This window comes from Mesocricetus auratus, unplaced genomic scaffold (assembly GCF_017639785.1).
Source record: "Mesocricetus auratus isolate SY011 unplaced genomic scaffold, BCM_Maur_2.0 Super-Scaffold_100676, whole genome shotgun sequence".
Taxonomy (NCBI): Eukaryota; Metazoa; Chordata; class Mammalia; order Rodentia; family Cricetidae; genus Mesocricetus; species Mesocricetus auratus.
In genome coordinates, this window is record NW_024429266.1 from 38372980 (window position 1) to 38388857 (window position 15878).

Here is a 15878-nt window from a genome sequence, read left to right on the forward strand (position 1 = left end):
GTCACTCTGGGGTATCCTTTAATTGAGTCCTCACACTGTCCTACTCCCAGCCCCTCAGCCCTACTTTCTGCCTCTTGTTTCTCCTAACCCTACTTGTATATACTATTATGCTCTCACCGTGTCCTTTTGATGGCTCTGTATTTTCCTCTGTGCACTTTGTTCATGCTGTACTAGAATATTTCCATTTGTTCCTCTGCCTTCCCTTTACTATCATGGGCAGCAGTTTTCCTGCCTGGTAATGCCAGCTCGGGTGTCACTCTGAAACTTTCCAAGGATGTTTTGGAAGGAACTTCATTTTTCTTTCACTTTGCTTTTTTATTCTTTGTGTAGTTTTATTATATATAAGTATATATATTATATAAATAATACATTGTATGTCTTTATTGGGTTTGATTTTGATTACTTATTCCTGAAGGTCGGTACTATTTCTCACTTTGTGTGTCCTTCAGCTACTAGTTTACTTGACGTCTTTTGATGTTGGGGATATGCATGGTTTTACTTTCTGGCCCGGCTGTTCTCAAACCTTCTGTCCTCCTGCCTCCAATTCCCAAATGCTATAGGCATGCACTATTACCCCTGATTTAAGTAACTCTTTTCTTTTAGAATTATTGACAAGAGATCTCAGGAGCTTTTTCCACGTTGGTTTGGGCTTCTGTCTGTATAGTTTATAGCATTTGCACATTTTCCTTATTTAGAGTGGAATGGCTTAAAGTACATTGATACTGTTTGTAGTAGGCACCTCAGGAGTAGGACAAATGGGTAAGAACAGACATATACATGGTGCATTTACATACATGGAGGCAAAACATTCAGGCACATAAAAATATAATAAATTTTAAAATGCCCTTCAGACACCTTTAGTATTATGATTATTTTTTAATTAGCCAAGTTATATAGAAAACAGGTGTTTGTAAAACTGCTTGAGTGGTAGAGCATTTGCCTGGCATTAGGCAAGGACCTGGGTTCAATCTTAGGACCATGAAGTAAGCAACAAAAGAATCTTTAATAACAAAAGCTTATGCTGGGCAGTGATGGCGCACGCCTTTAATCCCAGTACTCGGGAGGCAAAGACAGGTGGATCTCTGTGAGTTCGACCAGCCTGGACTATAAAAGCCTCCAAAGCCACAGAGAAACCCTGTCTCTCGGGGGGTAAAAAGCTTATGGATTATTTTCACTTCTTATCCAGAAAGTAAAAATATTACATTCATATAATGAACTTTTGGTTTTTACGAGACAGGGTTTCTCTGTATTGTTTTGGAGGCTGTCGGTCCAGCCCGGCCTCGAACTCACAGAGATCTGCCTGCCTCTGCCTCCCGAGTGCTTGGATTAAAGGCGTGCGCCACCACCGCCCGGCTCATATAATGAACTTTGATGTGTGTGTTTTGCTTTTTTGTGGTTTGGTTTTGGGTTTTCTGAGACAGGGTTTCTCTGTGTAGTTTGGGGCCTAGCCTGGAACTAACTTTGCAGACCAGGCTAGCCTCAAACTCACAAAGATCTGCTTGCCTCTGCCTCCCAGGTGCTGAGATCAAAGGCGTGTGCCACCACCACACAACTTGTTTCTTCTATTTGAAATCTTTGGAAGTAAAATTCAAGTAAAACCATTGATAACATGTGCTCTATATCCTGTGTGGGAAACATCTTGAAGTTTTTGCATTTGGTTGTCTGGAAAATTTCTTTAGTACTTAATCTTCTATAATGTGCTATGTCATTTTTTAGGAACTTGGATTTTTCCAAAGGCCATCAGGGTATTACAGGAGACAAAGAGGGTCAACAGAGACGAATACGACAGCAGCGTTTGATCTCTATAGGGAAATGGATTGCTGACAATCAGCCACGGTATGCCCATGGTATTCTCCTGCAATTCCTTTTTGATCACTTAGCGCACGCACACACACACATGTGCCTCATGTATATTTTAAGCTTTGGTGTAAATACTATTGATGATGAACTAAGTCAGTATTTGTAGTGTATCTCATGACCCATTGGTTTATTTAAAGTTCTCTCTTCTCCCTGTTACACTGCCTGTTATCTATAATAAGAATTAGTCTTGTCTTCCTTATATATCATGTGCTGCTCTAATTTACAAGCATCTGTGCTATTTCAGTTGAATTGGACATTCTCAGGTTCAGTGAGTGATTGTGTGGCAAGAATGTGCTGCTTATTTTCAGTCAGGACAGAGCAGGATGAAGCTAGTAGCTAGTTAGAGACAAAGCAGATGTGGTTGCTGGTGTAGGGGAAGAACACGGGTTTTGGAGTCAAGTTCAATTCATGCTCTGTAAATAAATAGAACCTCAGTTAGCAGGAACATGGGAAGGGCGGGAGAATGAATGTATTGTAGTGATGTGAAATATGTAGTCATGAGAGAGTCTCCATTACTGAATAATACTTTTTATGCTGGCTGAATCTGTATTGTTATTAACTCCCCCTCTCCCCTTGACCTAAAAATATACTTGTTGAAGCTACATACAGTTGGGTTACTGTTTTTTAGTTTATGTTTTTTCATATATGGATTTATTCTTGGATTTTTTAGGCTGATTCAGTGTGAAAATGAGGTAGGGAAACTGCTATTTATCACAGAAATTCCAGAATTAATACTAGAAGACCCCAGTGAAGCCAAAGAGAACCTCATCCTACAAGAAACATCTGTGATAGAGTCACTAGCTACAGATGGGAGCCCAGGACTGAAGTCAGTGTTGTCTACGGGCCGAAATCCAAGCAACAGCTGTGACACAGGAGAGAAGCCAGTGGTCACCTTCAAAGAGAACATTAAGCCACGAGAAGTGAACAGAGAGCAAGGAAGAAGCTTTCCTCCCAAAGAGGTGAGAAGGGACTGTAGCAAAGGTGTGACTAAGGATGATGGAAAGAAGGACAGCAACACGAGGAGAGCTGAGCCCAAGAGATGCACCTTAGGGAAGTTACAGGAAACAGGAGAGCAGAGTGTGGCAGTGCAGGTAAGCTGTGTTTGAACTATACAGCAGGTAGAGGAAGACTAACACAAATGGCAAGGGTTCTCGTTTTATTCTTAACAACCAGTACATTGGCCGTTGTGAAGTTAAGTTCATTCTTTGCCACATAGGAAGGTATGTAAAGAGTTATGGTAGATGGTTGGTTTATCAATTTGAGGGAGTTCCTGAATCTGTAAAATTCTCTTCTACTGCTCCACACAGGATTATATTTTCTAGTATTTCCATATTTCTAGTATTACCACTTACTAATCTTTCACAAGTTTTTGGGTTTCATAGCATCCAGTAGAATTAGAAGTACATTACAGCTTTTATAATTTCTGTTGTCATTTTTCCCCTTAAGAATCACTGTGCAGGCTGCACGGAGATGTGTGTGTGTGTGTATATATGTGTATATATATATGTATGTATATATATATGTATATATATATATATATATATGTATATATATATATACCTTTAAACCTAGCACCCAAGAGGCAGGTATGGGTGGGTCTTTGAGGTAGAGACTAGCCTAATCTAAATAGTAAGTTCCAAGCTAGCCAGGGCTGCATAGTGAACTTATCTCAAAAACAAAAAGATTTCACTGTACAAAGTAAAACTTAAGCTTTTCTTGACATTATACCTGTTCGAACCACTGATGTTATGTGGAGTTTAATATCCTGGTTCAAAAAATTGATAAAACTCAACTCTTGGGCTGGAGAGATGGCTCAGCCGTTAAAGGCTAGGCTCACAACCAAAAAGAACTCAAGTCTTGCTGAGAAAAACACTTTCCAGCTATTCTGTTAATCTTTTTTAATACCTTTCCAAAGGAATACTGGTAATTTTATATAATACAAAAGTACCTTGGCTGTTTTATTAATACCATTAATGTTTTGATGACTACTTAAGTAGCTATGTGATTTGTTAGTTCATTGTGGGAAATGCAGATAGTTTGAGGAACCTCGGTGTAGGAGGCTGTTTATAAGAAAGAATACACACCTTCAGTTTACTTGCCTGATAGAATGGGGGGGGGAATAAAATGTGGTTTCCTTTTTTAATGCTTGTGAGCAAGCTTGTGTGTATTCGTATGTTTTGCTGGTATGCATGTGTACATATCTGAAGGTGAGAGAACAGCCACAGGTGTCATCCTCAGAAAGGCTGTCTGCTCCCCTTGAGACAGGATCTCTCATAAATAACAAAATAAGTCTGGCATACAGGCATGACAGTACATGCCTATATCCCAGCACTTAGAAGACAGACAGGAGGATTACTACATGTTTGAGGCCAGCCTGGGCTACATAACAAGTTCTAAGCTAGCCAAGGCTTAGCAGACCTTGTCTTAACAAAACAACAAAATTTTGGCATATATAGTATGACCAACTTTTTCTGTTAATACTGCCTATTTTGGTTTTTTGTATGGTTTTTTGGTTTTTTTGTCTCTCCCCACCCCAGACAGGGTTTCTCTTGTGTAATCTCGGCTGGCCTAGAACTTGCTCTAAACTTGCTCTGTAGACCAGGCTGGCCTTGAACTCACAGTTCCACCTACCTCTGCTGAGATTAAAGGCGTGCACTGACACTGCCTGACCACTACTGCCTATATTCTTGCCTTTTGCTCAACCTTGAACACTGCACATAGCATTTTATTGTCTTGATGTTTAGAACTGTGGGCCTGTTTGTTGCTGCTGGAAGTATTTCACACATGTTTAAATAACCTAGTTGAAATTAAAGCGAGAGCCATAGCATGTCACCTGTGAGATAATAGTTTTCATTAAATCACAATTCAGCATGAAGAGCCTTAGACACCTGAAGATCATAGGCAAGTCTTCTAACCTGTTGGCATAAGGTATCTCACTTGTACAACAAATGGTTTGCATGTTCCTTTTCCTTATTTAGTTTTTATGTGAAAGCAAAATAATTCTACTAGTAAATCTATGAAGCTCTTGTTTGTTTTACTAGTAGTTTATTTGATTTCCCTGTATTTAAATTAGATGAGTTTAGGTTTCTTCAGCATATTTTGGGCATGATGAAGCTTTAAATATTTTCTTAGAATACACGTTTCTTCCTAACACATGGGAACAAGCTTTTTATAGTTTTACTTCGGTTGATTATAGGTAAAATCCCAGACAGAACTAAGAAAGACTCCAGTGTCCGAAGCCAGGAAAACACCTGTCACTCAAACTCCAAGTCAAGCGAATAATTCTCAGTTCATCCCCATTCATCACCCTGGAGCCTTCCCTCCTCTTCCCAGCCGACCAGGTAGGTACACACTCTCTACCTGATTCATCTGTATGGAGTTTTCTGTTTGATCATGGGATACTTTGTATCCTTAGGGTCATGCTGCTGAGCTATAGGGTATTCGGGCTGGAGAGATGGCTCAGAGGTTAAGAGCACTGGCTGTTCTTCCAAAGATCCTGAGTTCAATTCCCAGCAACCACATGGTGGCTCCGAACCATCTGTAATGAGATCTGGTGCCTCTTCTGGTCTGTGGGCATACGTGCAGGCAGAACACTGTATACATAATGAATATAAATAGATCTTTAAAAAAAAGAAAGAGAAGTTCAAGTTTTCTAATACAGGTTTTTTGTTTTTTAATAGTTCACATAGTGCTGGTTAGCTACTGTGAAAGATTTGTTATCTTTAAACACGAGAAGCGTCTTTATAATAGTCTGATCAATGTGTAGAGGAAGAGTAACTAGTAGTCTGTTTCTTAGCATCATATTAAAGACATGCATGGTTGACTGTTGCTTTTATAATGTGTTAGAATGCCCTCCCTTCAAATTTTGTCCCTTTCTTTTGTTAAGTTTCTTTAGAACTAACTCTGTATTCTTCTGTTTTGAAGGGTTCCCGCCCCCAACATATGTTATCCCCCCTCCTGTGGCATTTTCTATGGGCTCAGGTTACACCTTCCCAGCTGGTGTTTCTGTCCCAGGAACTTTTCTTCAGTCTACAGCTCACTCTCCAGCAGGAAACCAGGTGCAAGCTGGGAAACAGTCCCACATTCCTTACAGCCAGCAACGGCCCTCAGGACCAGGGCCAATGAACCAGGGACCTCAACAATCACAGCCACCTTCTCAGCCACCTCTTACATCTTTACCAGCTCAGCCAACAGCACAGTCTACAAGCCAGTTGCAGGTTCAAGCTCTAGCTCAGCAACAGCAATCCCCTACAAAAGTCATACCAGCTTTGGGGAAAAGCCCACCTCACCACTCTGGATTCCAGCAGGTAGGCAACAGTTGTGTGTACTGCCAGCCAGAATAGTGAGATGCAGAGATAATGCGGTATTTTGCCATTTAATGGATGATATATTAGATCTTCACTATCACTTTTATATGCCACTTAATTAATCACTCTATTAAAGATTTTCTGTAAATCTTATTTTCTTAATGTGTGCATGTATAGGCATGTGGGTGAGTACATGTGCACGTGGTTTGTGTGTGCTTTAGTGTGGAAGCTGGAGGGCAGCATAGTGTCATCCTAAAAATGCCCTCCACCTCCTTTGAGACAGGGTCTCTGATTGGCTGGAGCTCACCAATTAGAATAGACTAGCTGACCCTAGGTCCTCCTGTCTCCCTCCCGTCTCTCTAGCACAGAGATTATAAACATGTACTAAATGAGTGGGTTCTGGGGACAGAACTTGGGTTCTTACTTTACCAACTTTGTCATCCTCCTCACCCCCCACGCGGTAGTGATTCTAACTTGAACAAAAATGACAGAATGGAAATAGAATTGTAGTCTTGAGGTGGTAGTAAGATGAACGTGATACAATCTTAAATGTCACATCTTCATAGCTCTTAAAACAAGGGTGAAGCATATACACCCTGCCTCACACACATTCGCTGCACTTCTTAAGGAATTGAACTGAACAAAGATGGGGGCTTGGGGCCCTTGTCTTCTCAGAATTGTGAAGTGCTACAATCTTAAGAGTAAGGAAACTGCATTTTTGTCTAGAGTCTTGGTTTTAATTTCCCACAGATTCACTCTCTGATTTGTGAGTATTGACTTACCAGTAAGGTTGTAGTTCATCAGCTGGGTAGTGGTAGTGCACACTCCTTTAATCCCAGCACTGGGGAGGCAGAGGCAGGTGGATCCTAGTCTACAGAGCAAGTTCCAGGATGGACAGACTCCATAGCTGCTGAGAAACCCTGTCTTGAAAAACAAAACAAAAATTGCAGTTTATCTTCGACTTGTTGACAGGCACCTCTTTTTTCAGTATCAACAGGCAGATGCCTCCAAACAGCTGTGGAATCCCCCTCAGGTTCAAGGCCCACTAGGGAAAATCATGCCTGTGAAACAGCCCTACTACCTTCAGACCCAAGACCCTATAAAACTGTTTGAGCCGTCATTGCAACCTCCTGTAATACAGCAGCAGCCTCTAGAGAAAAAAATGAAGCCTTTCCCCATGGAGCCATATAACCACAATCCCTCAGAAGTCAAGGTCCCAGAGTTCTACTGGGATTCTTCCTACAGCATGGCTGATAACAGAGCAGTAATGGCACAGCAACCAAATATGGACCGCAGGAGCAAGCGGTCACCAGGAGTCTTCCGTCCAGAGCAGGACCCTGTGCCCAGGGTGCCATTTGAGGTGTGTGTCCTTTCCCATCACCAGGTTCTGTGAAGATAGGCCTGGGGTTATGGAGCTTTAGAGTTTCTCAAATAACAGTTTAAGTTGATACATTAAGATTTATACATGTTTATAAGAAATGGGCATTATAAAGACTACTGATGGTATAGGACTTGGCCTCTTCAAAATCACATGTGTTTAGTTTAAGGAACTGAAGAGTTCAATAGTTGATTATTGAACTGTATTGGTGGCAGAAAAATAATCTAATGGCATCATGGTTGAGAATTCTGAGAAGAGCTGCTTAGTTGGGTTGAGTGATCTAAGTTTAAAAATGGGTTTCATGGATATGGCAACAAATGTGGAACAAAGTCAGTCATCTCCTTGCACTGGTTACTCAGGAGAAAGCGCTATAAAACTTTGAAAGAGGTGCTCTGTGTGTTACTTTACTCATTAGCTGCATGAACACTTATGTCCTGCTCTAGCCATAGTTTATTCTTCTATGACTTGGTCTTCCCGCTCTATTGGCCGTGTCACTTCACATTTGTATTTCAGCCTTTTCCTCTATATGCTACGTCACAATTAATTACATCTCTACCCTTGGCTTTAGTTGTATTACCCAACTAATCATGCTACTATTCTTACGTACTTTTGTCCCTAATTGCATCTCACAGTGATCCTTTCTGTCACTAGGACCCCAAGAGCTCCCCTCTGCTTCCTCCGGACCTGTTAAAGAGTCTGGCTGCCTTGGAGGAAGAGGAAGAGCTGATCTTTTCTAACCCTCCTGATCTTTACCCAGCTCTGCTGGGTCCTCTCGCCTCTCTTCCTGGAAGAAGCCTCTTTGTATGTATTTGGCATAACTCTGCTTCTTGCTCTAACCACAGTTTCTTTTCTGAGGCTTTTATAATATGTAGTATAGGTGAGCTCTTCTTTCTGGGGCTTTCCTCTTTATGGGAATATAAAATATATTTCCAAATTGCCTGAAGTTAACCATGTAGTAGAGTACAACCAGTGGTACTGACACTAGTTCCCGCAAATTATAGTCATAGCTGAGTGTATGTCAGCTGGAAAGCGTCTAGTGCTTGTCTGCCTATACTCTGTGATGCTGGCAAGCTAACTCCCTTTTCAGGTAGTACGTACCCCTGAACTCACGTCAAGTGTTTTTAATTCTCAAATGTATTCTAAATATTAAAAGAAATACATTCCACCCCTTACAACTGATTGATGGCTCTTTCTTGTTTCCTCACTGAACCATAAAAGAGCCCTTATCTAAATTCAGAGTTGGAATCATAAAACACCATGGGTAAAAATGAAAGAACTCTCTGGAAACAGGGTTAGAGTACTATAAACGAGTGGCTAAGAATGTAAAGAATTAGGATAACAGAAAAAAATGCAAGAACTGGTTACTGATACCTATTTGACACAGTCTTCTAGACCCCAGCCTGCAGAGTGTCATTCTTTATGCTCACTAGTGTCTACCTCATATTTTATCTCAGGGTAAGGGGGTATAAATATAGGAAGGAAGGTGCGCATCATGAAACTCCCTCCCCTTCTCAACATCTTAATACAACATAAAAAGATTTTGAGGTTTTTTTTTTTTTTTCCCTAGCCTTTTCCTTCCCAGAAATAGAGGACAATAAAATACTTAGAGGATTAAAATGTATTAATCATAGACTCAGAAGAAATAAAAATAGCTTTATGATAGTAGCTGCCATCCCTTGCACTTGAACTTGCCTGGGCAAGTGGTGGTAGTAAAGGCTTCCTGGGGATGGAGCGCTTGGCTGCTATGCTGTTGCCACACATGTGTACCTGTCTTGTGCCTTTCTAATGGTGTGGTTTGAGACTGCAGGTGGTGCCTGTGTGTCCACTGTGTCCTTGTCCACAGACTCTTCTTATTCCTGCCCGTTTGGTTAGAAATAGAGTGATGGTAGAACAAGTGGGGTCTTGAATGTGTCTTCTAATTAGCATGTTTACAAAAGCAGCGGAAAACAATAGCCCTTCTTGTACTTAACATAGTTGATAATGCAATGTGTATGGAAATGCTTTACATATAATGGGTATTGAGCATCGTTATTAAACTGCTGTCTAATGACAGCAAGCCTTAGACCAGCTTTCTCTCCCCTACCCCAATAACTTTCTTAGGGCCACTAAATAGAAACTCAGTAGTTTAATGTATATCACAAGTACAGCTGCTTTAGGAAACAGGAAAACAAAACCAGCTATCAAAATGGATTTGAAAGGCTTTTTAAAGTCATCAACATAAAGATAATTCCTCATCTTTTGGTAAGGGAATTCCTGAGGGTCATAGCTTAAAAAAAAAAACACTCCTGAATTCTGCCTGCATCTCCACACTGGTTCAGATAAACCCAGGAAAGAAGGTTGATTCACCTGTGGCAACTGGCACTTAGCTGATCATGGTATTGACAGACATGAATTTGACATTTTCCAAGTCTTAAACTGTAGACATGTGGAACTGATAGACACGTACTTAAGTGGTAGTCTTTTATTGTGAAAATACAAGTAAGAATCTTTTACTTTAAAATGGAAGGAATCACTTTCTTTGTTTTGTCGTCCCGTCCCGTCCCGTTCCCCCCTCCCAAGAAATCCTTATTGGAGAAGCCTTCAGAACTCATGTCACATTCATCTTCTTTCCTGTCCCTCACTGGATTCTCTGTCAATCAGGTAGGTAAAGTTAAGAATCTTGCTTTAAGTTTTTATTATTCTTTTCAATGTAGTATTATTCTGTGAGTCTTGGTTCCTTGGTTCTAATTCATTTGTCTTGATTGGAGCAGACTAGTGACATATATTGTGAGTTTGAGCCTTTCGAATTTCTCATACTGAATTTCTTAGAGCTTGGTTGTTCAGTCAAATAAAAGTGAAAGAAGTTAGTTTTTGGGAGTTTGTCTTGCCAAGAAAGCTTTAGGTCTGCTGAGACCCTGTGTCTATGACATTGCCTTTCTTAATCTCTCTTTCTGGATTGTTAACTTACATCTTTCAGGAACGATATCCAAACAGCAGTATGTTTAATGAAGTGTATGGAAAGAACCTGACAACCAGCTCCAAGGCAGACCTGAACCCTTCAGTTGCCTCCCAGGAAACATCACTGTACTCCCTTTTTGAAGGGACCCCTTGGTCTCCATCACTTCCTGCCAGTTCAGGTATCACCTAGTCTTTATAAAATTTGCTTTGTCCTTTCATTCATATTGACTAAGAATTAGTCCCTCAAGGATTTTTATTATCGTATTTGTTTCTTTCTCTTTTTAAAAATGTTTTGGGGACTTTTATTTTATGTGTATAAGCATTTGCCTGCATGTTTTGTCTGTGTACCATATGTGTGCAATGCCCATGGAGACTAGAAGAGGTTATTGGCTTCCCTGGAACTGGATGATTTTAATGGTGGGTGCTGGGAAAACCCAGATTCTATGGAAGAGCACCCAGTGCTCTTATCTACCAAGATGCCTCCTTTTGTTTCAGTTTCATAAATTCTAATTTATAATAATTCTTAAGGTCAACGTGTTCTGATTCTGAGGGATAAAAATTGTAAATATTCAGGTGAACCAGGTCAGAACTGTATGTCTGACAGATAATCTGCAGTTTGCTTTCTTTATAGGGTGGAGAATGTGCCTTGAATATGTGCAGTCACACATGTTAGTGACCTGACTGATTGCCTCGTGGCCTTCATCTGGCCTGTTTTCAAAGCCTTAGTATGATGCTCTCATTCACACTTTGATGATCACATCTGAAGGAAACGTTAGTTCTTGGTTTGGTTTGTGAAACACCTATTAATGTCCTTATGTTGTTGTTATTTAACAGATCATTCAACGCCAGCCAGCCAGTCTCCTCATTCTTCTAACCCAAGCAGCCTGCCCAGTTCTCCTCCAACACATAACCATAATTCTGCTCCTTTCTCTAATTTTGGACCCATTGGGACTCCAGATAATAGGGATAGGCGGCCCGCAGATCGATGGAAAACTGATAAACCAGGTAGCTTCACATTTCTTTATATACCAGGCAAAAGGAAAGTGGCTTGCTCTAATTTTGCCTGGAGCTTGATATTTGCCACTGATAAAACATTTTGAATTCTTACCCATTTTTGTCTCTTAGCCATGGGTGGTTTTGGCGTTGATTATCTCTCAGCAACATCATCGTCTGAGAGCAGTTGGCATCAGGCTAGCACTCCAAGTGGCACTTGGACAGGCCACGGCCCCTCCATGGAGGATTCCTCTGCTGTCCTCATGGAAAGCCTAAAGGTGAGCAGATTGCAGGAACAGGAAGCATGGGGCTCCTACTACAGAAATATCTCTGCTTTCTCCTCTGTGACACTGAGAGGAATATGGGGGTTAACCCAGTGTAGTATCAGGGTGTCCAAAATGGGTTTGGTTTCAACCTTGTGTTAAAACTTTCGCTTGTCATGGTGTGTTTGATTTTAGCCTTATTTGACCAGTTAAGAGTATGTAATTTCAGATGTTTTGTTTGCCTAAAACCTTTATAGTCAAGGGTGGGTACATGCTGTAATCACAGAATAGTATAGGTGGGAGGGATAATCTTTCCAGGCCAGTCTAGGGTTCATAATGAAACCCTGGCTTAGGGTTAAAAAACTGCAGTTTCACGCCGGGCGGTGGTGGCACACGCCTTTAATCCCAGCACTCGGGAGGCAAAGGGAGGCGGATCTCTGTGAGTTCAAGGCCAGCCTGGTCTACAGAGCGAGTTCCAGGACAGCCTCCAAAGCCACAGAGAAACCCTGTCTCGAAAAACCAAAAAAAAGAACTGCAGTTTCACTGTTTGAAGTTTTAAAATAATCTTAGGAACAAGTCTCGTGACTTTTTTTAAAGCTGAGTTGCTTCAGATTTAGAGGATATATTTGCCTTTACAGCTGACTAGGATTTAGAACAGTTCCCTGTCAGACAAGCAAGACATTTGACCTCTGCTGACAACTTTCTGGGCTATTTTTCAGTCTATCTGGTCCAGTTCCATGATGCATCCTGGACCCTCCGCTCTGGAGCAGTTGTTAATGCAGCAGAAGCAGAAACAGCAGCGGGGACAAGGTGCCATGAACCCTCCACACTGAGGCCACAAAGCGACCCAGGGAATGAAGGCTCCATAAACCATGGCATGTTGGGTTTGCAGGACTGGCTCACACAGTCCCTGCAGGTGGCAGCCCTCTTGTCTGTTTCTTGCTGTCGAGAGGGTGTAAGTGTTCCACCAGTCCGCTGAGTGTGCACGAAATGTTCGCAGTGCAACAAAAAGAAAAAACCCATCCGGAACTCTGGTGGTTCCCCGGGGCTTTCCGGAGGAGAGAGGAGCTGCTGTTTGTCTCACTCAGTTACTGACAGCACGCCTCTCCTTCTCCACCGCGCATGTCCCCAACACGTGGGAAGTGGAAGCTGAGAAGGGAAGGCAGATGGGAGAGGCCAATAGGAACTTCTCAGTCCTTTTTTCCTCTTTGGGGAATAAATAGGAATCCATTATGAGTGCTTTGCTGACTGAGAATGTAGTTGAAATTATTCTTAAACATCTTTTATTGTTATTACTCTCAGTAGCAAACTATCACACTGAATTCTTCCATACACAGGTGTACTTCTAGTCAGTGTGGAGCTAAGACAGTCCTGTTTGCTGCTCCTGTGAGAGGTCGGTGGTGACAGGACAGGGAACTGACCTCTTAAGCCAGTGGGAGTGCTCCATAAGGGAGAGTACAGGCCTCTTAGAAGGTTCTGGTAGGCCTTCCTCCACTGGAAACTCCAGCAGGAAATGCCCTTCATTCTGTAGGTGCTCGAGCCCCAATCGAGGATGCAGTGTGGGTGGTGCTGCTGGGCTAGACCAGCAGGTGGCTGCTGTAAGATTTCAAATTAATGTTTTTGATTTCTACACTTTTACAGTAGCGAAGCAAGCAGTCTCACAGAAGGCAGGCTAGTCCATTCATAGCCTGGAACACATTTTAATAGGTGGATGCTTTCAGTGTGGTCATTTTTTGTTAAGTTGGTTTTGTGTCCCCATCCTGCTTACCAGCCTCTTGCACCAGTCTCCACCCCTTTAGCCATATGCTGTATCCTAGTAATTGTTTTATCCCTAATGTGTACAACATCTCACCAAGAAGCAGCAACATGGGGCCAGCACTTGGGGCCCAAAAGACGGTCTGAAGAGGAAGGAAGCTGTAGTGCCTGCATCGCTACAGAGGAGCCGGGCCTCTGCCCAGTCACAGGCTCCCAGCCTTCACCTCAAGAACAAAACTGAAGGCAACAGGGACAAATGCACACACTGTGCACAGAAGAGAACAGAATGAACGCCGCTTTGGAACGGGCGAGAGAAAGGAATAAACTCTTTATTTGATATTTATTGGGAGGAAAGAAAACTGAAGATGTTCTGTGTAGGAACAGAAGGACAGCATTTCTGTTAGTCATTTCCTGGAAATTATGGAAACAATCTAAATGTCCAATTGCTGTGCTAGGGTAGGGATTATTTTTTGGGAGGTAGGTGTGTGTGCGTGTGCATGTGTGTGTGTCCACACGTGGCCATCTACTCTCCCAGAGGGCAAGGGCTAACTGTGGAGTTAGTGTGGAACTTAGCTGGAAGACAGCTGTAGAGCAAAGCACATCCAGGAGCCCCGGGTGTCATGGGGTCTGGGCGGCCCAGCAATGAGAGGGGTGAGGTATTGCTCTTCAGAAAGAGTGCTTGGAGCCCCAGACTTACACTATTGCTCTTTGAGTTTGACATGGTATTTGGGTTTTCTTGGTTTTGTTTTATTTTTGAAAGGTCTGGAAGTGAAACTCCCCACCCAATGGCAAATGAAACCCTCTGTGCTGCTCCAGTCCCCTCCCTGTGTCCACCTTAGTCCTATTCCCTGTTCCTTCCCTGCTGCCTTCACCCAGTTTGTGTATGTAAGCTCTGCATTCAGACAGCTGCAACATTTGGATGTTGGAAATGTCACTGATTCTTGCACCTTAGACCAGCCAACAGGTTTACCAGCTCCCTCCCAGTAGTACCCACTTCCCATTACAGCCCCAGTCTGCATGAGAATTTGGTGTTTGGAATGTTCTATGACTCTCGCAGGGTTCCTCGCCTTGCCATCCTCAATGTGGGGTAATAGGAAGAGGAGGAGAATCTTCAACTGGTTTGTGTAATACTTTCCTTTGTGTTTTGATTGGATTTGTTTCTTTTTTTTTTTTTTCTCTTTTTTTTTTTCCAGTCTGTCTGTCTGTGCAAGATCTGCAGCTGCTGAAATCAGCTTTGCCTTTAATTAAACCGTGTTCTCTCCAACCAGCTCTGTGTGGAGTGTTTATTCTGCCTTAAAAGTACAGAAGTAACCGGACGGTGGTGGCGCACGCCTTTAATCCCAGCAGTCGGGAGGCAGAGGCAGGCGGATCTCTGTGAGTTCGAGGCCAGGCTGGACCGACGGTCTCCAGAACAATACAGAGAAACTCTGTCTCGTAAAAACAAAAAAAACAAAAACAAAACAAAACAAAAAAGGTACAGAAGTAAAAACAACTTAGAACTTTACTCACCCATCTCCAGGAACAAACAAAGATGGTCATAATCAGCTATGCTTTGGGGTTAATTTTGCTTTTCTTATTAGCATTCCAGTAAACTGTTCTGGAAAAAGATAGATAGAAATAGACTGCCACAATTCTTCAATAGAGTGGCTTCTGTAAAGGCAGGAGGTAATTGAGTTTATTGTCTGCCCTTTAAACTTCACCGACTGACTGACACCAGCATCGATAACTGTTAGCCTTGGAGCGATCTCTCTTCTAGTTTGTCCAGTTTCCAACAGTGTGTCAGCCTCTCACCTAGATTGTAATTGGGATTCCATGTAAACCTAACTTCCTGCCAGACCATGGTAGTGCATGCCTTTAATCCTAGCACTGGATCACTGAGTTCAAAGTCAGCCTGATCTACAGAAGCTAGTTCCAGTACAGCCAGGGCCACACTGAGAAACCCTGTTTTGGAAAACAAAAGAACCCAAAAAAAAAAAAAAAACAACTTCATCTCCTACCTGCTTTTTACTTGCACCTACAAACTTGGAAACTAGTAAAGCCATATATTGCTGCAAAGAGTGGCAGGACAGTAAGGTCACAAGGTCTACTGCTTAGGGATCCTTGTTCCCAGTTAACATGGACCACCAGAATGACATGAGTTTTATCACATGAGTTAGGCTTGAACACATGTAAAGCAACGGGCTGCAGCCTGTCTCCTGAACACAGCTTTTTATCATTCAAGTGCTAGAGACATATGTTTATCATTCAACTCTTACTAAGTGTTCATCTGACAAGGCGTGAAGAGCTATCATTGTAAGAGTTTAATTCTCCATGGGACTGAATCTTCTACTCCATGGGTACCTGATAAAAACTTAGCTCCTCTTTAATGAAACCTAAGCTTGTTGT

General features: G+C 42.1%; 1 protein-coding gene across 5 annotated transcripts in view; it reads left to right on the forward strand.

The window, feature by feature from the left end:
* Nucleotides 1-14757, forward strand: part of Smg7 (SMG7 nonsense mediated mRNA decay factor) — a 67598-nt gene extending 52841 nt beyond the window's left edge. For 2 of the 5 annotated variants that reach the window (XM_013114331.3, XM_013114332.3), the window contains 11 exons: nt 1717-1836; nt 2531-2951; nt 5057-5201; nt 5785-6167; nt 7156-7527; nt 8197-8346; nt 10105-10185; nt 10502-10661; nt 11317-11487; nt 11608-11753; nt 12458-14757. In XM_013114331.3, coding sequence (XP_012969785.2) covers nt 1717-1836; nt 2531-2951; nt 5057-5201; nt 5785-6167; nt 7156-7527; nt 8197-8346; nt 10105-10185; nt 10502-10661; nt 11317-11487; nt 11608-11753; nt 12458-12571 — 2263 coding nt within the window. In that variant the 3' untranslated portion in view covers nt 12572-14757. The remainder of the gene's footprint in view (nt 1-1716; nt 1837-2530; nt 2952-5056; nt 5202-5784; nt 6168-7155; nt 7528-8196; nt 8347-10104; nt 10186-10501; nt 10662-11316; nt 11488-11607; nt 11754-12457) is intronic. The other 3 variants (XM_013114334.3, XM_013114335.3, XM_013114336.3) reach the window with 3 other exon arrangements.
* The last annotated feature ends 1121 nt before the right edge of the window (nt 14758-15878 follow it).